Source organism: Vulpes lagopus, chromosome 16 (assembly GCF_018345385.1).
Source record: "Vulpes lagopus strain Blue_001 chromosome 16, ASM1834538v1, whole genome shotgun sequence".
In the NCBI taxonomy this organism is placed as follows: Eukaryota; Metazoa; Chordata; class Mammalia; order Carnivora; family Canidae; genus Vulpes; species Vulpes lagopus.
In genome coordinates, this window is record NC_054839.1 from 40,085,023 (window position 1) to 40,110,237 (window position 25,215).

The 25,215-nt window shown below is 34.8% G+C and overlaps 1 protein-coding gene across 4 annotated transcripts in view; it reads left to right on the forward strand.

Moving 5' to 3' along the window:
* PCDH9 (protocadherin 9) overlaps positions 1–25,215 on the forward strand; it is an 885,767-nt gene that overhangs the window by 553,555 nt on the left and 306,997 nt on the right. For 2 of the 4 annotated variants that reach the window (XM_041731044.1, XM_041731045.1), the window contains one exon: positions 17,841–18,041. In XM_041731044.1, coding sequence (XP_041586978.1) covers positions 17,841–18,041 — 201 coding nt within the window. The remainder of the gene's footprint in view (positions 1–17,840; positions 18,042–25,215) is intronic. The other 2 variants (XM_041731046.1, XM_041731047.1) reach the window with 1 other exon arrangement.

A 25,215-nucleotide genomic window follows, 5' to 3' on the forward strand; every position in this document is an offset into this window, starting at 1 on the left:
ATAATTAATGACATTGGCATCATTCAGCCAACTTACCCAATAATGTTTTTCCCAACACAAATTTGATTGTTATAAATAACTTGAGAAAACTCAAACCACTCAACAGGAATCATAAAAAGTCCAACAGAGACAAGGTTGTCCTGATAGATTTCTTTGATGTGGAGACACTGGAAGACTAACATTAGACTTAGAATAGACATCATGACAGCTAATCCATGTAAGTGATGGCACTTTTGTGCTCAGAAATGAGCCCAGGGTTTGGGATGCTTTTCCTTGCACTATGGTAGGAGGAGATATTATGGAATTGTCTTTCCATGAATTCTTGAAATGAAATACACACACACACACACACACACACACACATACCATTCAAATCTACTGGATTCCAAAGGATCACTTCAATATTGGATATCAAATTGCTATGAAATGCAGCATACAGAATCAAAATTTTGTTTAATGTCACATTTGCAGTTAGAAAGTGCAGTTGTTAATCTCGCTAAAGCCATTTTTGCGACGTAATCTGAGCCATGAAGGGGCTCCTTGCCCACGGGTCTCTTTGTTCTCCTACCTGCTGAACTGCTCAGATTCATACCTGTGTGAGAACCTCATATGATTAAGGAACTTGGTGTGCTCTTTCATTTGTATTAACCATTCACCTAGTAACAGCAGATGCTGCAGTGACTCAGTGAGAGCTGTTTACGGAAGAGGATAAGGGAGAGCTCATGGGAAGTTAAGTGATCCGCACAAATGAGCTGAGTCTTCCATAACTGTACGGAGCTAGAGTGGAAACTCATGTAAATAGCTATCTGATATTTTAGATCCGCTGATCTCTCCATGCTGAGATAGCCTAATTTGTAGATTCCCTGGTGGCCCAGACATGCACATGTAATAAAAATGCACACAGGACTTTCGGAATCTTGTTTCTGCTGTTTGCTTTTTCTTATCATAACCCCACCCTCGCCCCTACTCTGACTTGCTCTTTTGGGGCAAAAGATAATTCTGCTTTATACTCTTCTTCACATATTCTTTTGGGGGATTCAAGAAAGCAAACACAACTGTCTAGGAATTCACCAGGTAAATGGCCAAATCTGTCATTTGTTTTCCTCTCTCTGTGTAAAGGGAGATCTACAGTGTACCTAACTATTATAAGAAATTTCAAACTTGGAATTTTATAAATATGTATCTACTTCTCATCAGATTATTCTGTTAGTGGAAAGCACGGGAATGTGAACTCTTAGCAGCTCCCATTTCAAGAGACAATGGAGGAAGGGATTTTTTTTAAACAGCCCCCACCCTGAGGTGCTCCTAAGCAATGCATGCACCTTTAAATGTGTGCAACATACCTAAAAAGGAGTCACTTTCACAGTAGGAGAATGACACTTATTAAAGAAAGAAAAGGAAAAATGTCATTAGCTTTGGAGGAAGACTGTAGATTTTTTTTTGTCTTTTAAGAGAGAACAAAGTACCTAACCAAATTTGTTTTTCAAAGAGTAGCCTGGATGCAAAGAAGTGGGAGCTTTTCTAATTAGAATGTAATTCCAGAAAGCTCTGATGGTGTCTCAACTCTACTGAATATGGAAATTTCAGGCCTTCTCTGTTAATTAACTCAATTCACTAATATTGAGATGGACAGGGCTCCTTGCTGCTATGCTTTAGTATTACCCTTTGAAAGCAGTAGGTCAGTGGGCTTCCACCACCATGCTTGCTTGCACAACTGGCTTTGTTCAGTAACAGTCTGAGCCAAGTAAATGGCCTGCTGACAAGCATTTTGCTTTGGTTTTACTTTTTTTTTTTCCTTTCCCTTTTAAAATCTTTCATTTGTTTTGCCAACATGCCTGCTTTTCTGGCACACCTGCTTTCCTCCTTAGATGGTGTTAGTTCTCTCAGAATCAATTGCGAGCAGCTTGCAACCAAATGCCTGATTAAAAAGTTAGCAGACCTTGAGTGCAATTACTTCAGCTCTATAGCACTCAGGCATTAAACCCAGTGTTAATTGTTTCCCATTTTTGTAACGATCCTTATAATAGGATAAAAACAGAAGAGATCATTTCTTGTAGTTAAAACAGCAGAAAATAAAGTCATTCACTCTGATTAATCATCACAATATGAAATTAAACTCTATTGGGAGTAAATACATTCTAAGGTATTTTTTGACTCTAGAAAAGGTCATTATTCTTTCTATAGCAAGATATATCTACCAATTGTCATTGCAACAAATTATTCACCTAAAAGATCTATGTAATAAATAAATTTTAATGTAATTATTTGAAGATTTTATTTTGTTTCTGAGCATTATTTACTTTAATGATGTTTATCATAAATACATATTTCCTTGATAAATCATTTTATGCTCAATGTGGCTTATTTTTTTTTATACTGTAACTTTTAAAACATTTAAACTAAATATTTTTTAAAGAATTGATTTTCCATAAGGAGAGATTCCATAATAATCTTTCATAAGAAGATTGCATGAAAAAAATTCTAGCCAACATTTTCTTATCCCAGTATTCCATAGCATTAAAATATTCTGTAAGACTTAGAATTTTAGGACACCTGGGTGGCTCAATTGGCTAAGCATTTGGCTTTGGCTCAGGTCATGATCCCAGTGTCCTAGGATCGAGTCTCACATCAGGCTCCCTGCTCATCAGAGAGTGCTTCTCCCTCTCCCTCTGCCTGCTCCTTGTTTATTCTTTCTCTCTCTCTTTCTGTCAAATGAATAAGTAAAAAGTTTTTTTAAAAAGGTTTAGAAAAAAAAAGTAGAAAAAAAAATAAAAAATAAAAAAAAATAAAAATAAAATAAAAAGGTTTAGACTTTTGTTATTTAACACACCTAACATTTTAAATATTTTCTCCATGTGAAAATAAGGAAATGCTTGAAAGCCTCTTTTCTATTTTCTACTCTGCATAGCTGTTTGGTACTGTTTCCTTTTCTTTTCTTTTTTCTTTTTTTTACCTGCCTTCAAGAAACTGAGCATCATTTGTCAGATAGGACCCATTGGATTTAAGTGCTGGTTTTGATGAGATCAGGCTATGATTTTGTGTTTTCTTGCATGATCCAAGGGTCCATCCTTGGCAGAGTCCCTTGCAGTTCCCAGAGAAGAAGACACTGTAGGCAGGGTTACAACTGTTAAATGGTCTTCAGAATTAAAATGGTGGAAAAATCTATTGAGATAATCAACACTCCTATAGAGTCCATTCACTTGCATTTATTTATATATGCTTTTTAAAAATTATTAAAAGAAATGCAGAGCTTATCTCCTCTTTTTTCCTTCTGTCAACTCAGGTAAATTTGTAGTAAATTTTTTTTTTTAACAGATAATTACTTTCCTTTAGTGTTTAAAGGAAAACTCAGTCAAACTAGTTCTTTTATATTGACAATGTTAAGGAAAAGAAATCTTTGTGATTATGTAGATTGTTATGTGTTTTGATTCAATACATATTTGGAGTACCTATCAGATGTTAAGGGCTGTACTAAGCACTAGATATATCAAGTCAAAGAATACAGGGTTCCTCCCTTTCAAGAATTCCTACTTTTAGTTTTGATTAGTCATACTTTCTTCACATATGATCTTGATCATACTATCAGATAATAAGCTGAAATTAATTTCAGATGTTGAAAGAAATCAGATGTTGAAAGAAACAATGGAGGCTGTATCAGAGCACCATTTTTAAGTACTCAGCATTATTGGGACATAATAATTTAATCTCAAAAAGATAAATGTTACTACATTCATATATATGATATATATTCATATATATATATCAATGTATTTAGGTGAAATCAGTAAAAAGAAAAAAGAGATCCTCGTACATGTTGGGAAATGTGCTTCAAAAGCAACCAGAATTTGTGATGTTCTTTTTACTTAGGAGTTACAGAGTTTGTATTCTACCAAAGAAAGAAAGAAAGAAAGAAAAGACAAGATTTTAAACCTGGGGGGGCGGGGGTATTTTGCATGGATTTATAAACTAGTGGGAATATGAGTTATAGCCTCCTAATGTCTGACAAGGCCATGCATGAACTGGAATATCTCTTATTGGAAGGTTTCCCTGGGTGAGCTGGAACCTTCTCTTATACACATCTATTGGACCTTAAAGTTCTCCTTTATATTACCTAACACATTTGTAATTACTTATTCCAGCCAATTTTACTTATTAGACTGTAAGTAAGCTTTAGGAGTGGAGAAATTGTGACATTTTGATTGCCAAAGTTCCCTCAGTATCTAAGAGTACTTGATAGAAAGTAGGTGATTAACAATGTTTGTTGAATAGCTAAGTACAATTCTTTTAGGAATTTCTTAAAGCTTAAACCATTGTATTTTAGCATGTATTCTCCACATTTACAAATTCTTCCAATGATATAGTTTCAGAGATGTTCATTTTTTGAGGACTCATAATTTAGTTTTTCTTTTACTCTATTTTTCTGGTACGTGTATCTCTTGCTTGAAATTTGAAGCCTAGGGCAGCCTGGGTGGCTCAGTGGTTAAGCACTGCCTTCAGCCAGGGCGTGGTCCTGAAGACCCGGGATCGAGTCCCACGTCGGGCTCCCTGCATGGAGCCTGCTTCTCCCTCTGCCTGTGTGTCTGCCTCTCTCTCTCTCTCTCTCTCTCTCTCTCTCTCTGTGTCTCTAATGAATAAGTAAATAGAATCTTAAAAAAAAAAAAATTTGAAGCCTAGTAATGAAATTAGTGAATAAATTGAATTAGAAAAATTTTAACAAATATTTATATATGATTATATTTATTATTTATAAATATACTTAGCATCTATTTAACATATATTGCTAAAATAAATTTAAATATCAAATTGTTAATTCTTAATTCCTTCTTTCACCAGAAACATGATGATTGTGTTTTTTAGTCAAACGATATTATGCTATGTACCTTGGAAGAGATTACGTATGTATGGAAGTCCAATGATCATGCCCTTGCACTGAAAGAACTTTTTTCCAACAGAGTTTTCCAGAAACTGAAATTAGTTAGCTGCCATGTTTGACCAGTTATCACCCAAACTGTATGTCTGATGAAAATCTGCTAGATTTTCATATCTAGGAAAAGTTAGGTATCAAATGAGATATCTGAGCTGCATTCTGTATGCAGTTTGTCAGTCTGTGAAATCTAAGATAAAATTCCTTCTATAGACACTAAACTCTATGATCTATTCCAGGATAGGTAATTCCTAATTCCCAAAATACCATCATCTATCTTCTTTCATCTGTCAGGCTAGCCCATGGAGTAGATCAGAATTATTTTCTGATATGAGGAATATTTCATTTCATCTTCATGAAGTTAACTCTGAAATATGCTCCTAGAAGTGTCAAGATAGGTTTATATCATTATAAAATATGAATTAAAATGTCTATTTAATGGAGTACCTTTAAAAGTGTATAGGATTCAAATATTTTTAAAGGAACAAGGGATAGTTTTAGACAATAATAAAAATCACGTGAATGTAGAAATACTTTTTAAATGCATATAATTATATAAATTAGAATATTTAAGACTTAAAAATACCCACTAAGAGCTAAATATAATGTACATGAGTGTTTGTATCTCCAACACACACACACACGCACTCAAAAAATTAACATTCAACATGATACAGAATAGTGCTATCATTTAAGTTCCTTGAATATGGCCTTACATCCCCTCCACTCTCACTACAGAAGTCCTTGCCCACATCCTCTCCCTGTCTAATTCTTAGTTTTTTTTTTTTAAATAGGCCATTTGTAAAGCAGTTTTAGGTTTATCAAAATACAATGAACACAGACTTCCCATAGATACTCTCTTCCTGAGCAATCTTTCCTATTAATGTTCTACATTAGTTTTGTACACCTGTTGCAATGGATGAACAATATTAATGTGTTATAGCCAAAGCCCATAGTTTATATATTAGCTCTTTCTGTTCAAAACTTTTAAAATATATCCTAAAGTTTTCTTTCAAATATTTAACTGTACTTTGCCCACATTCTGAGCACAAATATAAATAATTGTTGGTTACAATATTTCTTTGAAAAAAGTGAATCCTAGACTACCAATTTGTTAATAATTCTCAACATTCTGTAAATAGGATAATATATTCCTGGATTTCAAGGTCCTAAATGTAAAATGTAGGAAATTTAATATTTTTTTTTTCAAATTGGAAGCTGTCTTACAGTTCTCAAATTTTAAGTGTGCAGGCTAACTTGTACTACATAGTAAGTTACCCCTCATGGGGAAATTTTATAGTCTCATTCTGAAACTGTCTTTCCCTCTCTGCCCCAGACAAAACTTAGAAGGCATTTCTGTGCACACATATTGGATCTTAGAGTCAAGTGGACTTAACATGTGTTTACTTTCTTCTCTTCAAAAACATTGCTCAGGTATTTGGATCTTTACCTTCTGAATGTGATGTATTCACATTTGGAGCATATTTGAGAGTTTTGTCTCTTCAAAAGTAACCATGTTTTCCTGAGTATAGCACATTATTTTATAGATGCTACCTACCTAAATCTACAGAAGCTTTTGACATGCAGAAGTTCCTGACATATGTTTGAATTTTATATTTGTATTCAGGGAAAACAAATGATCCCCAGTTTACAAATAACTTAGGTTGGTGACTCAGTAATGTTTTCAAAAGAGAGACTAAGAGCCACAGGGCAAATGTGATTATCAATGAGCTGTGGGAGAGATTTTTATTTCAGATATCAGGCCCAAAGTCACAGTGACTATCTGCAATAATAGGTGGATATATATATATATATATATTTTTAAATACAATCCACCCAATTTGACTTCAGAACAAAGGCCTCTCTACCCAGGAGAAAAGTAATATAAAATCTTGCTTGTGTTTATTCCAACTGGGTTAGTTTCTGTGTTTTCTTAAGATCACTAAAAGGCTCTGATTCTTACAGCGTGGAGGAGGCAGTTACATATTACATTTTTCAAGGCTTAAAACATTTCCCTCCAGCTTATTAGGATATCAGTGTTTTAAAGTCTACAGAATAATGCTTATTAATTCTTTTAAAAATATTTTGATATGATTTCCATATCCAAATGGTACTGCTCTGTATGTATGTAGCAAACTTGTTTGGAAAACATATTCTCAGATTTCTGTAATTCAAAGCCCCTATGGAAGTCCATCACATTCATCTCATTCTCTCATACTATACCACCTCACTATGCTTTCTAAATTTATGATCCAAAAAGTACATTCCTGTACATTAAGCTGAGAATAAAGTCAAGACTGATCTTTATCCCAAGGAACAGAAATTATACATTTAGGTGAGTGTTGTCCTTCAAACTTCCCCTTTGTACCTACTATAATTAATATTATAATTTCTCAGAATATTTTGGAATTCCTCTTTCATAATGGCCTTCAAAATTTTGAAGCCATTGAAAAAAAATGTGCCATATCATTTTGCAGTCTCTCCTTCTTAAACTACTATTGTTCACCACTACAGACAGCTTTTAGACATTTCAGGAAGTAAAATCAGATTGTAAAAGGGAGAGCTGGCACCTTGAGACTGTACAATATAATGTCATGCTCTCATAACAATTCAAAACCAGATGCTCCAAAATATTTAAAAATATTGTGCTATCACTGCAGTATTTAGTTTATTAAGTAGCTCCTCCTTGAAAGAATTAAAAAGATGTTTTATACAATTTTGGTTATTTAATAAATGTTTTTCCTCATCTTATAATCATAATTTTACATGATGAATTCTACCCTAAATGAAGTATCATTGCTAAACAAGTAATTTTTTGTCACCAGGCAAGGCTGGATATTATATGTCACTAAATGTAACTGCAAAAAGACTGTTTCTAGAATGTGCTTTATGGCATCAGAATTTGTCCATATTAATTCAGGTTTTCTTAGATTCAATTAATAAAGTTTGGATTTAATTTTCAAAATTAATAAAGTACAAATCTCAGGTATAATTGACAGATCTCAGATATAATTTCCTTGTCTAAGAATGGAGAAATTTCATGTTCTAAGACATTTGTCTGTAGTAGAGGGAGTTTGTGCATAAATTTTGTATCATATATGCATATATAAATACACAGACACAAATTTATATCTATGTTGTATTATATTCTTAAAAGTACCCTCATTTTCTTCCTAACTTAATCTTAAAAAAAGACTTGAATATCACACATTCCTAATCAAAATTTCTCAACTGTAAACAGTATTTTCATTGACATCTTTTGAGAGAACCAAAAGAAGGCAAAATTAGAAAATGAATAAATAAAATCAAACTGCTATGTGGGGCACAAGATCAAATGAAACAAATTATATCACATTTTAGGTGTAAATTAACAATCCTTCATGAGGACTTTTAAATAACCTTATTGTATAGTAATAGTATTTTTTGGATGATTCATACAGATGGTTTCTTCCATTTGTCTAATGTAGAATAACATAATCTGTCCTGTAAAGCCTTGAATTACTAGTTTTTATTCTTACTAGGTAATTATGATACACAGGGGAAGTTTAACGTGGATGTGTATGTTTATGTGTATGTGTGGGGGAGAATATGGGTATGAGTGCATGCTTAAACTCTTTTCTGAGTCAAATGTCCATGGTCTGAGCTTAATTATAAAATTGGGGCTACCTCCTAAAAAGATACTAATTACTTAAAGTAAATATGGCCTACTTTGGTTTTACAAGTCTTATTTGTATTGAGAATTATTAACAGAAATGCTAGGGAGATGCCTCTTGTCTCTTTGTTAATTCTGCTAGAATTACTTGAGATAAATTCTTGAATTCTAGACACTAAATTAGACTTTATTTCATTTATCAATGCTTACAGATTTGACCCATTATTTTTCAGTGATTTTTTATTACTCAAAGAAAAGACTTACTTTTTGTAAAAGACCAATGCTATGTCAATGGGTTCTATATTTTTACTTAATAACAGTGATAACTTTGTGTAATTTCTAATTAAATTGCTGTAACTATTATGTGTGCTGATTTTGTAAATATGATAAGGGTAACTTACTTTGTCACATGGATTTGTTTATACTAGAAAACTAAATTGGAAAGGACTCTTGCTGAGTCGTTTCTTCCCTATTTCTGTACATATAATTTATAGATGCAAAAATTCTGCTTGCAGATTCAGGAGCAGCTGCTCCTGTTTAATGTAATCATTTTATATTTTGTATGCTCAGATAAAGTGCTGCATTCCTACTGGGCAACATTTAACTGTGAGAAATAGGTTGAGGTTGTTTCTGATAGCAGGAACTAAATAAGAATATAAGAAGCAAAATAACCAACAACTCTGACAATTCTTAATCCTCTCTACTTGCCTGGGACCCCAGAGGAAATTTAAGGGTGGGGTGATGTCACCAAACCAAAGAGGAAAGTTGACTCAGACACTTAGGATGTAGGGAGGAGATTCCTATTGTATGCTTTTTCCTAATATTTAAATTCAAGCACCAAGTTTACACCCAGAAAGAGTACAAAGAATTTACTTTTATTCTTAAAGCTATCAATTGTTTTTTGCACATGAAGAGAAATGCGTCCTACCTTTCTCACAAATCATACTGAGATAAAAAGGAAATAAAAATACTTAAAAATTTTAACCGCAAATTATTAATATGAGTCTTTTCAGCCATAGGTGCTTCTAGGAGCCATAGGTGCTTCTATTCAATGTACTTTATTTATAAAGCACAAAAGACATAGGTCCTTAATTTGAGGGTCATTTCATAATAAGACTGCAAACTAAACAGGCTAAGTTTAAGTTCATGTGGGTTCCCCACATACACTGAAACAAGTTTCCTCAACTAAATATACAGTTGAGTAGTGAAGGTCGACAAAAATTGACACATGTGTGCTGAAATTAAGCAGTTGCCGGTCTTCAAGTAGCCAACTGTTTAATGAGTGATAATAAGTAGAGTATAGATGAACACTCACCGTTTCCCCTGAAAATGTTACTCAATTTTATATGGCCAGTAATCATCCACACCCTAGTCCTATCTCTAAATAACATAGATATCTCTAAGAATAAAAAGAAATCATTTTAGAGTTGTTGATACTTTTACATCCATCTCCTATGGTCAGGGAAGTTGTTATCTATCTTTTTCAAACACAAGCCAACCCTTCCTATTTGTCTCCAAATATTCTAGGATGTAAACTTGAAAGAGGATAGAAAGAAAAGACTGACCATTTGGTGGATTGTTATCAATCCAATTTGGTGGATGTTTCATTTTGCTACTCTTAAAATAAGACAGTAAACTTGCTGGGGAGACAGAGATCTTTTCCCATGGAAATCACCTTTGGAAGATGGACAATGATACTTCATTTGTACTACATCCTTTTTAGATGTCCTGGTTCAATTCTGGGTAAATCATCTTCATCCAGTAAATAAATATTCATTATAAGCTTATAAAATGTCAAGTGTATATGTTCTCAGAAAAACTCGATGGGTTTGATTTCATCAATTCTTATTTGGGGCTGTTACATTTCTCTACCTGGATATGAAAAATAATTTTTCAAGGATATGCAAAGTTAACAAGGATTCTGTATTTGAGTCAACAGCCTGCTCTAACAGTCTCAGTTACTCTTTTAGCCTTTTTATTTTTCATCTTCACAAATTGGCAATGAATTCCAATCCAGGGAAGGCAACGGATCTAGGTATTATTTTGGCATAAACTCAGAAACACTCCCCTTCTTTCTTTTTTTTCTCCCTAGGCTATTGTTAATTAGTGAAGGTTTCCCATTCATGCGCTGACCTTGCCTAAGTATGCAGAGTTTGCAAGAATTAGAAGGAAATCACGTTTTAAAACCTGCTGGCCAAATACATCATCAGAACTGGTAGAAACTAGCCTAATGAAATTTGACTTCTTCGGAAGTTGTGGGATATACTGTTTGTCTTATTCACCACTTTATTCTTAGCAGCTAGAATGATGTCTAGCATATAGTAGGTGCTCAATAATTAATTTATTAAGTAGAAGGATGAATGATGAGTAGTGTTTCGTGTTGAAAACCAGAAAATAAGCATTCTAGTTTCCACTGCAACTTCTATAGACGAGTCACTTTACTTTATTTCCTTATCTGAAAAAGAAATGTAACATTAAAATAGAAAATCTCTAAGTAATTTGCAGCTAAAAATAAATAAATAAAGGCTACATTAGCAGAACCATTTAATCAAATATACTCCCAATAAACAGGAGAGGAGAATGACTCATTTTTCCAGTTACAAATAGTAAAACGACTCATTATAAAATAATTCGGTGCTCAAAACATTTCATTTATCACTAGTCAAAAATTTCCTTATGATTTTGTCCTTCAAAACTATTCCTTTTTTAATAATGAGCTCATTTTACTCATAATTACTAGTAATTTTCCTAAGTCATAAATCCAGAAATCTCTTCTTGATTTACCACTTTGGACCTCATCTCTCAAACATGAATAAAAAAGAACATGTGTGTATTAATATTAGATTCCCTTAGTTGAGCCTGCAAGTATTGAGCAGTAACAAATTAGACTTATAATCACAGATTGCTTTTGGGTCCCACTTACCTTACATTCTAATTTACCATGAATTTCACTCAATTCTGGATTTTATTAAGAGGATGAAGGTGTATTGATTGTAGATGGCAAGGAGCTGTCGAGGAACTTCCTATTTTTTTAAACAATTATTTTTTTAAAGATTTTATTTATTTATTCATGAAAGAAACAGAGAAAGAGAGAGAGGCAGAGACAGAGGCAGAGGGAGAAGCAGGCTCCATGCAGGGAGCCCGATGTGGGATTCGATCCCGGGTCTCCAGGGTCACACCCTGGGCTGAAGGCGGCGCTAAACCACTGAGCTACCCGGGCTGCCCAGAACTTCCTTTGAATTGAGTTAGTAGTTTTAGTTGAAAATATGTTCTTTTGTTGGGACACCTGAGTGGCTCAGCGGTTGAGCATCTGCCTTTGGCTCAAGGCATGATCTGGAGTTCTGGGATCGAGTCCCACATCAGGCTCACTGCATGGAGCCTGCTTCTCCCTCTGCCTCTGTCTCTGCCTCTCTCTCTGTGTCTCTCATGAACAAATAAATAAAATCTTAAAAAAAAAATGTCACTTTGTCATTGTGTAGCACACATCAGCAGACCCTAAGCGAAGGGTGGGTGATGGTCTGGCAAGGCTGAAGAAAAGACCCAGAAACCGTAAGATGTAGGTTTATTGGAACTTACACGGAGTCCAGGAGCAGCAGACTGGACAAATTTAGCATCCTCTGCTAAAATCTCCATGCAGCAAGCTTTAATAATGTAGGAACTAGCCTAGCAACTGTCTGTGGACACTCTTTTCTTGCATGGCCAGAACATTCCAAGGACCTTGAGGGCTGCCATCTGGACATTTTTTGTTACAAAGGAGAAGCTCCAGGTTGGTGACCTCTAGGGCCCCTGACCTTAAAGACTAAACTTGTTTCTCTACATATTCTCTCTGATGGCAATATAGAGGGAAGACAAGATCTTATATTCTGAAGATAGTGATTAATGGGTGCACTCAGAGGATGCTTATACAAACCAGCCATCCAGCATGTACCATACAGTTATTTAAAACAACTTCTCAGGCTTGGAATACACTCATGACTGTTTTTTTTTTTAATCTCAATTAAAATGTGTTCTCTTAAAAATAAGAAAGGTCAAATGTTTCCAATTAATATTAGTAGAGATGTTTGTACTAAACTGCAGTTTCCAGTCTGCAGTTTTCTTTTTTCCCTTTTTTGGAGTGATTTCCTTTGCTACTTTGAGAGGAGATATATAGGAAAACATTATTTCAAGTAGATAAAGAGCATATATTCATTGGATTTAATGCTCAGGTAAAGCAAAAACCAGTTCACAGATGGAACTTTAATATCATTTTTTGTTTTTTACCTCATCATAAGTAATTTCAGACAACTTATGTGTGTGTATATGTGTATTATTTAGGATTAGATAGATGAATGATACATTAATATTTCTTAAATATGCTTAAAAGAACTAAATCAGAGTTAAGAATATTTCCTTGAAAAGATATTTAAGGAATTCTGCACTTGAAATCATATTTAAACAACACTGCACTTTTTTTCCTACTTCCACAATATCAATGTGTAATTTTAGAGAGAACGATTATTTTAGGTGTCAGTTATTGACTCGTAAATTTGTTTGTTTGTCTTGTAATAATTGGCATAGTGTGCCAAATTCAGGTTGTTATTTTGTGATTGGAGGAAAAGACAGGAATTTTTTACCACAATGATTCAAAATCTTAGTAGATAAAGTAAAGAATAGAAGTTAGAATAGCAGAGCAGGGATAGTAAAATTGTTTGGCATTCCTTAGCTCAAGAGAGACCCCATCTCCTGTGTACTATATGTTTTCTATTTTTTTCCTAATTGCTCTGAGTGATGAAGAGGAATACATAAATATTAGAATGTGTTTTAATGTTGCCAGGATAATCCATGCAAATTTTAGTGTATCCAAATAATGAAATTTTAAAATACTGTATTGCATAACCAGACAATACCACTTTAAACACTTAATCTGGGATCCCTGGGTGGCTCAGCAGTTTAGTGCCTGCCTTCGGCCCAGGGCGTGATCCTGGAGACCTGGGATCGGGTCCCACATCAGGCTCCCTGCATGGAGCCTGCTTCTCCCTTTGCCTATGTCTCTGCCTCTCTCTCTCTGTGTTTCTCATGAATAAATAAATAAAATCTTTAATAATAAAAAATAAACACTTAATCTACCCATAGTCAGATCTTAGCTTATGCATATTTATACAAAAAAACACATTAACAAAATGTAATTCAGCTAAGTAAAATCTTTACTAACCTGATTTTTACACTTAACAATAGAGTACGAATATTTTCATGTCAGTAAACATCAATAAAATTTTAAGGATTGTGATTTGTTCAGTTCTATGATATGTAGCTTATTAAATGAATGCCTATCCGTGTTAGGCATGTCACTCATTTCTACCTTTTGGTTATTTTATGCAAAGACAGAATGAACTTGACCACTTAATCTTTGCCATAGGAATCCTTGGAGGTTAGTGGGACTGGGATTGTAGACTTGAATGTGAATCATTCATTGGTGAATAATGTTCTGTATCAGAAAGAAACACATGAAAGGAGTATTCAGGCAAAGATTGAGATTTCTTAGGTAGCTCAGAGTTCTTTTAGTGACTCTTAGAGAACGGTGCCCAATACAGGAACTTGTGTATCTTCCCTGAGCTTCTTAAATTTTCCCTCTCTTTCCTTTCTACTAACCTGCAAGAAAAAATATTGTAAAAGTGTTTCGTGATGTTTCTTAAATTAAACCAGTGTGGCATCTTCCGACTTGCAGCATCCTGAACCTATATTTGTATGCATGGCCTTTTATGCTTGTGTAGAGTACAGAATTTCTGATGAAAGTTTCGCATGGTTAGAATTCATAGCAGCAGCCCTGAGATAAAATAACATGAAGCAGCCTTAGTAGTTACTGGTTCCCATCTTATTCCTTCTCAGGGCAGCCAGGGACCTAGAGCTAACTTGTTAGCGATAAATCAGATAAACAAATGTGACATTCAAACCGTTAACAAGACATAGCCAATAATAATAATAATGCTTACCATGGGAGAAAATGGAATGGGTAAGAGAGACATTTTAGGAAAACAAAAGTGCGAAGGCTTTAGAAAGTCTGAAGTAGTCTCATGATAACATATGTTGTCCCAATTCAGTCAAGCAGGGCTTGACTGTATTTATAACACAAATTGGGTATATTTCCATGGGGATAACCCAGAGGCAATATTCCCAGAGGCAGGCAGTAAGAAAGCTAATCCCTCTTTCTCTCTTCGAATATGCAAACAATTATAGGTTTCTTGAAAGGATAATAGGAAAACCTTCACTTTCTCAGAGGAGAAACAATGTGTTCTAAACTGTCCATCTTCATCCACTGCTCCCACCAAAAACAGCTTTCCCTCAGAAAGGCTCTGAGCTGACATTATCTACAAGCACTTTGGGAGATGTGCCAAGGTAATGGGGTCCAGGCAGTTCCCTTACGAGAGAAGAACATTTTTTTTTTTCTGATGGAAGGAATCACATCTTAAAACTAGCTAAATGTTGATAGCCCAGGAGCTTAAAAGAGAATATGCAACTGTAAATTTCAAGAATGGTATTAACTTTGTATAAAGTACCTACTATGTGTCAAATATCATACACCACCAGTGCTTCTTATTTTATCTGCTTGGGCCTTACAACACTTCTCTGGTGAAGGCACTATTTTCTTCATCTTGCAAAGCCAGGAACTCATTCAAAGAGAAAAAGCAACTTGCCCTAGGCCAGTCTCTGCAGAGCAAGGGCTTCTAGCGGAGAGGTCAGGTTCTGGCTTCCTCACCTGGCACTCTACTGCAACATCTGAACAAATACTGTTAAGTCCTTGAACACCTTATAACTCCTGTTTCTTAACATTTCATGGATCCTTGTTTTTCTGCATTTCAATTTTTTTTCATATCCTTTCCTTATTTCTACTTGATACTTCAGACATTGTTGTACTTGCATCAGTCATTATGATGATAAATTAAATATTGATTTGCTTGATCAATTTGCTTCTTTCCATAATATCCATGTTCTGATTCTTTGTCCATATGCCCCACCATCCCAACCTCCCATTAAAAGGATAAACTGTGCACAATTTTGCCAATTAAGACTTAAATATCTTTGAGTCAAATTAATTAGGAAATATTTTCATAAACCACCATGGTTTAAGCATTGTACCACTAATTTACACTGTCTTCTTGCAAATAAATTACATTAGATTTCTGTCTTTGCTTATTCTCACTTATAAAGTGGTAAAGGAATATCATAGTATATAATGTGTGTGAGATGGAATCCAATTGTATTTGAAACAGTTTTGAAAAAAAATGTTTTTCTTATTCTCAGTGAAATCATAGTACCAGGCTATGTACCAGTAGGTGTTCAATTAATACTAGTTCTCATGGCTGTTCTGTGAGAAACACTGGGTTCAGGTATTACTGGGGCTACAGATTCACACGTTTTAGGAGAAAAAAATATAGTAGTTAAAGCAATAGTAATTATGCTTAGAAGAATATCATAGATGCAGATTTTTTTTCCTTCTGTCTATGGAACATATACTTTATAATGGCTTATGCGGCCTCTGAAAATACTTTATAAAGACTGAAGAATATCCTGTCCCATTGTTTTTCTCCTGTATTTGACTTCTTTTTCACTCACCTGAGTTATAACTAAGAGGTATTCTCCAATGATAAAATCAAAGATACTATAATCACTGAAACTACAGACTTTTGAGTAGGCCATCACTTTAAAAGTTGTTTGACAGTCATGTATAATGGGCAACCTGGTCATTGACCTTAATTCTGTGCTTCTCACAAAAGGATACAGATCAATTAGGGGCATATTGAAACAGAAACAGAAAAACTTGCATTATTGGTTTTCTCTAAAGGGTTAAATTCACATGAGAGAGGAAAGCACTATAATAAATTAAAATGGTAGCATCTTCGTATACAAGGAAAAATACATTTCAGATATTAATAATCAAGTTGGGCTTGCATATTGTGGAGCACTCACCTAGGCACGTTTCAAAATCTATTGAGGAGGGAATGAGATAGTTGTGCATGAAGGTGAAATGTGCTACAATAGACTCAATTAGTACCATTTATGATTATAGTTTATGTGATGTCGGCATCAGTTCATTAAAAATGTACTGAACTATCAAATCATTTCACACAGGTCATTGAACAGCAATAAAGTGGTATCAGCTCTTCTCCATTATGACTCTGAGCTGGATTTGAACCAGTGACTCATAGGAAATAGCCTATGTTCTATTGTTGTCTATAAAAATGCATTTATAGAGTGGCAATATATCTATCTATAGCATTTGTGTCTAACTGCATTCTTTTTTCTTAGAAATGGATACAGTCTATAAATTGCCTCTGGGAAAAACACAAGTTTTATGTATTATAAAGTGATTATACATTACATACTTATATTTTATATACTTTATTACTTATATATTCATAATTTTGTTAAATATGAGTAAAAGTGGTCACATGTGACATGATATTGAAAGGTCTTTTGGCTGTTAAAGCAGAATGAAAATTAGGTGCAGTCAGACATACAGCACAAATTTACTACTCTCATATAATTCCATAAGTCATAAATCTCCACCCCACACAGCTGCAAATATTCTCATATCTCATGGATTACATCAGCTAAAGAACATTTACCAAGAGTACTAAGCAGAAATCTGTGCTGAAATGCACACTTCTATTTTATTAAAACACTAAAATGTATTGAAGTACCGATATACATATTTTAGGTCACTTCTGATAGTGACATTGTAAAAATGGATGCCAGAATAATATTCCTAATACCTTTCTACTGGGATGTTCTATAACCAAAGACTGGTAGTAATATCTGAGCCAGTGGGCAATCATGACTTCTTTGCAACTACCTTAAAACCATTAAGTAAACAAAATGCCTGTTCATTCAAAAGAATTGGAATGTTACATTATATATGTATTTATTCTGATCTATGGAACAAATATTTGCATTTTTCTGCTTATTTCAGGTGTTTTTTATTTTTTTTAATAACTGACAACTAGTATATTCTCTTGTTGACTTTTTTTTTGCTATAATTTTCAACGGTTTACCATTGGGGGGTTTTTTGTTCTTAAACGAGACTGAAATTCTTTCTTGTATTTTGCAAGTTAGACATCCTATGGTAAATAGAAAATGGTAAATTTCATTGCTAGATTTGTTCCAAGTTTCATCTGTTTTGCTTTTACGTTGTATCATTTGTTAAGAGTTGTTTTGACTGTGTGTAGGGCCGCGCCCCTTTGACCTGGGAAGAGTGTTAATCCGAGTGTCCTGTGGTCTTCTTTGTAGTCGCAGCGCCGCGTTACCTTTCACCTCCCCGACGGCTCCCAGGAAAGCTGCAGTGACAGTGGTCTAGGAGACCACGAGCCGGTGGGTAGTGGAACCCTGATCTCACACCCTCTTCCTCTGGTTCAGCCACAGGACGAATTCTACGACCAGGCCTCTCCGGACAAGAGGACCGAAGCAGATGGCAACTCCGACCCCAACTCGGTGAGTCCCCTTAAACTCTGTGACCGTGGAGTTCTGCTTTTCTGTTGCGTGCACTCGCCTTTGAATGGTGATCTGGGGGGAGCCAGGCAATGGACTTTTGGGTTCTGCTGGCTTTCTTGTTGCTGTATTCAAAATATATCAAGTCTGCTGCGCCTGTTGTTGTTCTGTGGAATGCTATTCTCTAGAGAAGACTTTAAAGCAAGTGCAAAGAGGGGTGATAATGATTTGGGGGTCTTGCTTTTTTTTTTTTTTGGTCTATTTCAATTTTGGATATGTTTTTAACCGATTGCATTGAACAAGCAGAATGAGTGAGGTGGAATTCGCAAAAGTCTTTATTCTGAACAGAGCCACACTATACCTCAGAAATCATTGCCCATTCAAAGTAAGCCCTGTGAGGGTACTTCTTTCTTTGCCTTTGCAGGTAATTTGGGGCATGTACTATACCTTTTTTTTGGTGTGTGATTATATTAAAAAAAAATCACTGACTAGTTCACTTTCATTAAAAAGTTAAAAGTCTAATGCAATAATTATGTCCAGTCCAGAGTAATGACTGTGATTTCTACTTGATTTAAATTAAAACTGTTTTCTGACTCATCTTGACCTGCATCAGGCTGGTGGACTACAGTGAGAAATGGGGATAGGGTGAGCTTTCCCTAATTTTCTAGCTACTTCTCTTCTGCAGTAGACATTGATTTGCCTCTGGCAATTCTGTGGTTGAAGTATAATACCAAGAGGAGGTAAACAGCACAAAGGCTTTCTTAACTCATCTATTGTGAGAATCCAGAATTGGTGTTCTCTGACTTCTAGGATTTATAAACTGCCTCTTTGTTTCCAGGGTGATTGGAGATCTTTTGTACATATTACCCCCCATCTCCTAAAGCTATGCACCCATTTCTGCATGTTTCTCCAATCAGTATCTTTCTTCCCATGGGCATGCATAGTTACATTTGCCTCTTCTTTCTGCTGAAGTTTCTCTCTACTCCAACCACTCTTTTACAAAGACCTAAGTAAATTGTACACCAGCTCTGCTTCTTGATCTTTCACATTCTGTATATTCAATTCATAAGGAAAACATAAGTGTATCTTTTTACTTCATATATCCAGAAGGGCAGGCCATATGCAAAGAGGTGGCTTCTCATCCCATGGCATTTGGAAGAGCTGGCCAACTGCCCTTCTTAGATGTCCTGGTTTTGATTAGTCTAAGTACCATTGAATCTAAGTGATTCCTCTGAATCATCCTTTCCTAGACATGTGTGAGAGGTCAGATAGGTAAGATAGCTTTTTCTTAACTGATTTCCTGGTTTTCAACTTCCCAATCTCCAATTTTAAGACATCTCATATTGTCATTAAGCTGAGAGTACCAAACTGGTTCTTGGCCTCCTCTTCTGCATGTGGGAATGGTTGAATTCTAACGTCTTTGGGCTTCAGCTAAAACCAAGACAGGAAGACTCTTGTTTTAAGAAAACAGTTTTAGGTATTATCTGTACAGTTCACCAAAGTTGGGTTCTGTTTGTTTGTCTGTTGTTTTTTACAGAAGTAAAAGGGGAAGAAAAGTAGACTTTAAGTATGGCTAACCTAAGTTACCTTAGACCAGAACTTTATCCAAAATGTGTAACTACTCACCTAATGCCTTTTAGACCAGGGCAGTAGCACTAAGTGAGCTGCCAAAAGGTAGCAGTTAAAGAAGATTCTAAAACCAAAAAAAAAAAAAAAAAAAGGCCCTTCTTTCAAAATAGCTTCAAGAGGTCCCCAGAGTTTTTACCAATCTAGTCACATGGAAAAAGAGACCCAAAGGATGACATACTCTTGCACACTCCAACATTCAACCCAAAACAGTGACTTCACCCAGGAGAATCATGGTCAATAAAGTGTGTTAAACTACTCCTTGGTGGAGATAACTTCCTTATTCATCATTAAGAAAGAAGGAGAATAGGCAGAGAAGGAAAGGAGGAGCCCTGAGGGCCCCTGGAAGCCAGCTATTCTTTTGACATTTAATGGGACTTAAGATTTTAACCTCCTCTGTAAATGTCTAGAGCAGAATTAATCAGAATAGCCTAGAAATATTAAGAGATTCATAACTAAATAGTAATTCATATTAGGACAGTATTATGATATATCATCTTAAAATTCCACAGTTGTATTTTTGTAATTAACTTTGAGGAATTTGTGAAGTGAGGTATAGTATAATTGAAGCAGTAATCTTCGATAGTAATAATCTTGCTATTCAGATCTAGACTGTGTTCTTTGTCTTCAGTGGGGTTTTCTGTCAGTGGTGTGATAATTCTTGAAGAACCAAGATTTTATATTAAATGTGCTCTATCCATGTACATCATGAATGTCAGTATTATTTGTATGGTTATTAAGTATTAAACCTGTACAGATTCCTATTTTTTAAAATGTTATGCTTCTCAAAAATACATCTTTGAAGATTAGTAGTGATTCCATAGTATTTTCTTTCATTATACTTTTTTAATTATACTTTTTAAACAGGATTAATAAACAGTGTATTTAATGAGAGTTTTTGGAAACATTAGGCTTTAATATAGGGTCTTGCTTCTATACACACACGGTGGTATTGCTCTACAGTATTCTTCTTTGCTTTCAAATTTATACTTCTGAGTTGTTAGCATCATAAATTTTGTATTACACCAAATACATGAATTTTGAAAAAAATAAAATATGAAGGTTTTTACATGCAATCCAAAAATAAAGTTCACAAATTATACACCTATAATTGATGGTTTTTGTAAATGATATTATGCAAAATCTACAGTAGTCTTTATTGTATCAGATGTGGCTGATGCCAGTAGTTCAGATGTGCTGGACATACAACTTTCTTTTCTTTGTTTTATTAAAAAAAAAAAAGCTTGAAAATTCACTCACCCCCCTCAATTTCACATGATCTACATCATGCTGAAATGAATTAGAATATTCTGGTTCCTTGATTATCTGTCTACTGTGATTCCTCTTGTTTCACTAGGTCCACAAGTATCTCAAATAATACTTGCCTATATCTCAACCCGCCTGGCCCCTTCATGACTACTGTCATTGTCTTCATGCCACTGGTGGGCAAAGGAGTTTGTTCATGGCTGTCTCTGGACCGTAGTACCTAGATGCATGATGAGTTTATTACCCTAGGACCTTCCTGCTTGCCTGGATTCAGCCATGGGATCTAGGCTCAAGACTCTGTGATCTTAACCTGCTAGGTTTCTCTGATTTCTGCCCAACAAGCACCATGTAGAATCTCTCCCCTCTATTCCTATTTCTTTCATCCCTTCCATCCCAGCCAGGCTGAGTAAATGTTTTTAATGTCTGCAGCTGGACGTCCCCACTGTATTTCTTGATAGTTTTCCACAAAGACAAAATTCCTCCAACCTTTTTTTCTCCTAGTAGCAATTGAAAAAACTAATCTCCGTGGTAAGTTTAGAACTTCGAAAAATAACAGAATACCTTTTTACCGTTCTCTACCCTGTCTCATCCTTATCTATGCTGTGAATCTAAAGCCAATAGCTGTTTGAAAAGACTGGAGCAGGTAAAGGGATATATATATATATATATATATATATATATATATATATATATACAGAAAAAATAAGTATACTAACACTTGAAATTATTTTCATAAATAATCGTGTAATATGATAGTTGTGTTTATTGCCAAAATAATTACAGAGCATGCTATTAAATTGTATAGTGAGTGGATATAAAAGTGATAGGTAAAAGAAACTATTCCTTTTTAATGACATAGTTTTAAAAAACATGCGATGAATAACTTCAACCCATTAGTCATTGATTACCACATGAGATCCAGTTCTCACAGGAAATTCAAAGTATATACTTGGTTGGTATATTAATTTATAAAATGAACTGGTGCCCCAGAAGCCTACAGTGGTGACCAGTAAGTTTGTTTCTTTTTTTCAGTATCATAAACATTTTTTAAGACAATTGTCGCTATATGAGTATGTGTTGGGTTTTAAATAATATTAAGAATTTCTTATTTTGTTAGATGTGATAATGGTATAGTAATTTTATTAAGAGAAATCCCTATTGGCAGTGATGGACTGTGAAGAATTTATAGCAGAAACAATATAATGTCCGGGAATTTGTTTTAATGATACTTCAGCAAAATACTAATAATGATGATAATGGTGATAGTAATAATGGGACTAAATTAAACAATGAAATGTTAGTGCTTGTTGAGGTTGGATAATGGATGTATAAAGTCTTATTATAGGGATCCCTGGGTGGCGCAGTGGTTTGGCACCTGCCTTTGGCCCAGGGCGCGATTCTGGAGACCTGGGATCGAATCCCACATCGGGCTCCCGGTGCATGGAGTCTGCTTCTCCCTCTGCCTGTGTCTCTGCCTCTCTCTCTCTCTCTCTGTGGCTATCATAAATTAAAAAAAAAAAAAAGTCTTATTATATTGTTCTTCTTAATCTTTTACAAATCTCAAACTGTGAAGTTTATTTTAAATGTATAGTAGGAGACTGATATAAAACCCAGAATCAATATATGAAATATCCAAGTTCTTCCTTTTTCTATTAGTTGTTTTGAACTAAAGATATGGTTTATTATGCAAAAGTATAGCCAGATGGTTTTGTATAAAGCAAGCATATTTTATACATTGAAGTATATTTCAAATGGTGAAATTGCAATTAAACAGAGATTTTCAGTAATTACATTTGTATTTGGAAGACTAGAATGTAAATTGGCATTTGCTTCCATTAAAGACCTTTTGAGTAAAATAAAGTCTTTGAAAAGTTCTCCTTAGAATTTAGCAATAAAACCGTTAAGCAAGAACCTCAGCCCAGCTCTGTTTGTGTAACACCCAGGGGGAGTTTAAGGACAGGGCGTGATGACAAGTATCCTTTGGCAAAGAGATGGTGTCTCCGTGTTCTAGGCACATCTGAGTCTTAGAACATATAGTCAGCTTCCCCACAGATAACACACTCACATGCAGAATGTCTTGAACAGAGTTTTGCCACCTTTTCTGCATATAGAGACTTGAACTATTCCCAATAGCAGAGTAGATCATATTTCTTTAAGAAGGCAGCTCATGAATGTGATCATATACTCCACGTATAATTCAATAAAATCATTACTTCTAAGAAAATACTAAGGGGATTTTCAGTGGAAGTTTGCTATTTTTAATGATAGTCACAGAGAGAGAGAGAGAGAGAGAGGCAGAGACACAGGCAGAGGGAGAAGCAGGCTCCATGCACCGGGAGCCCGATGTGGGATTCGATCCCGGGTCTCCAGGATCGCGCCCTGGGCCAAAGGCCGGCGCCAAACCGCTGCGCCACCCAGGGATCCCCAGAATTTCACTAACTTAAAGGCAAACAAAAACAATTATGTGATCAGATCAGGAACAGCTTATTACCACTAATTCAGAATTAAGGCTTAATCTTGTCCCACTGAGAATCATAAATAGAGTTATTTTTATATCTGGCATTTCTTTTAAATGTCATTTTAAAAGATGTTCTGCTGTTTAACATGTGCAAAATTGCAGATTATATTTACTTTATTAAAGCCCTATCTGTTCGTATGCTCCTGACTCTTTCTGGACTATATTTGAGTCAGTTGGTGGATTTCTTTCTCACTAAGGATAATTTCGGTACTGGAGGATATGTAAGGGTAATATTTATTCAGGTCTACTTATAAGTCAGGGATGCTAGTAAATGCTTCAATATATTGTCCATGATTCCATACCAATATTACAAATTATATAGTGTTTAAGTAGATTGGATTTCAGGAAATTTCAGTTATTTGTCTAAAATTACTTAACAGATAGCTGAGGCACAATATGAATTTAGGAGTGCCTGACTCCACAGCTTATGCTCTCTCTGTGCAGAGAAACCACCTTCATGTACACATGGCTTACAGCAGTGTCATCACTGGCATTGAATTTTAAATTCTATGGCACTAATGTATATACCTCTATATCTAGGTGTAGAGATATATACACACATTTTTTTTTTCTTTCTAGCTGCCCCAAGCAGCTCCTTCTGGGTGCCTGGGTGGCTCAGTTGGTTAAGTGTCTGACTCTTGATTCCCTCTCAGGTCATGACCTCATGGGTCATGACAATCTTACTTTTTAAGGGAAGATTTGAGAAATTGGATCTTAAGATGACTTGGTTGAATGATCTGTTAGCAAGATGAACAAGTTATGAAAGATCTGCTCCTGTGGTTTTGTTTTGTTTTGCTTTTTGGAGGGGAGGCATGGGTTAGTCCTTAGTAGAACCCTGCAGATCATACAGTATAACATATTTCTATACAGAGGCATTAAAAGGGGAGGCTTTGCCTACAGTTACATAGTTTTTGAGTTAAGAATAAAATTCATATATGTCAACTCTTGTTTAGTGCTCTTTTCAGTAAATAATTTTTCCTTTTCATGACCTTTATATCTTTTGTCCTTTTTTTTTTCTTACACATTTTCCTCAGAGAAAACCTGTATGATTATTTGATTAACAATTGTCTGTCCCATTAATCAGTGAGGACTGGTTTGCTCACCTTTCTATTCTCTGTGGATGACAGCACCTGGCATAGAGTAGGCCAGTAATGTGTATTTGTGACTGAATGAATAAATCAGTATTTCAACAGCACATGAAATACAATCAAACAAATTAAAATTGTTCTATTGAAATAAAAATAAATAAATAAACAAAAGTACACCAGGTTAACTGTAGCTATCTTTAGCTTGGAACATTGATTTCTTCCTTTTAATTAATTGTATCTTCAACAATTTTAATAATGTATTTAAAATTATGCTTTCATTTGGTGATGAGGTGACATAAATGGAAAGCACCTGATGTAGAGCTGAGGAAATATTTATTCTTAATATGTATATTTTTTGTATATTTACATAAAAATATTCTTCCTGTCAGTTGTACATGCTAAGAAATGTCGAGAATTTGAAATATGTAGGTATGAGAGATAGACTGTCAGTGTAGGAAGAAAATAAACAGGTTAATAAATTAAAAAGATTTTTAAAAATTCAGAAAAAATAAATCCAAATTTCAATCCTAAGAATTTGTGCTAATACTAACCTGCAGGAAAAAACAATCATTAGCCATAATATGCTTTGGGAATTAAACATGAATTTTATTTTTTTGGCACAGTATTGTATTAAATAACTTTATGAACTGTGTTTATAATTTTTCTAAGTAGCCTGGGT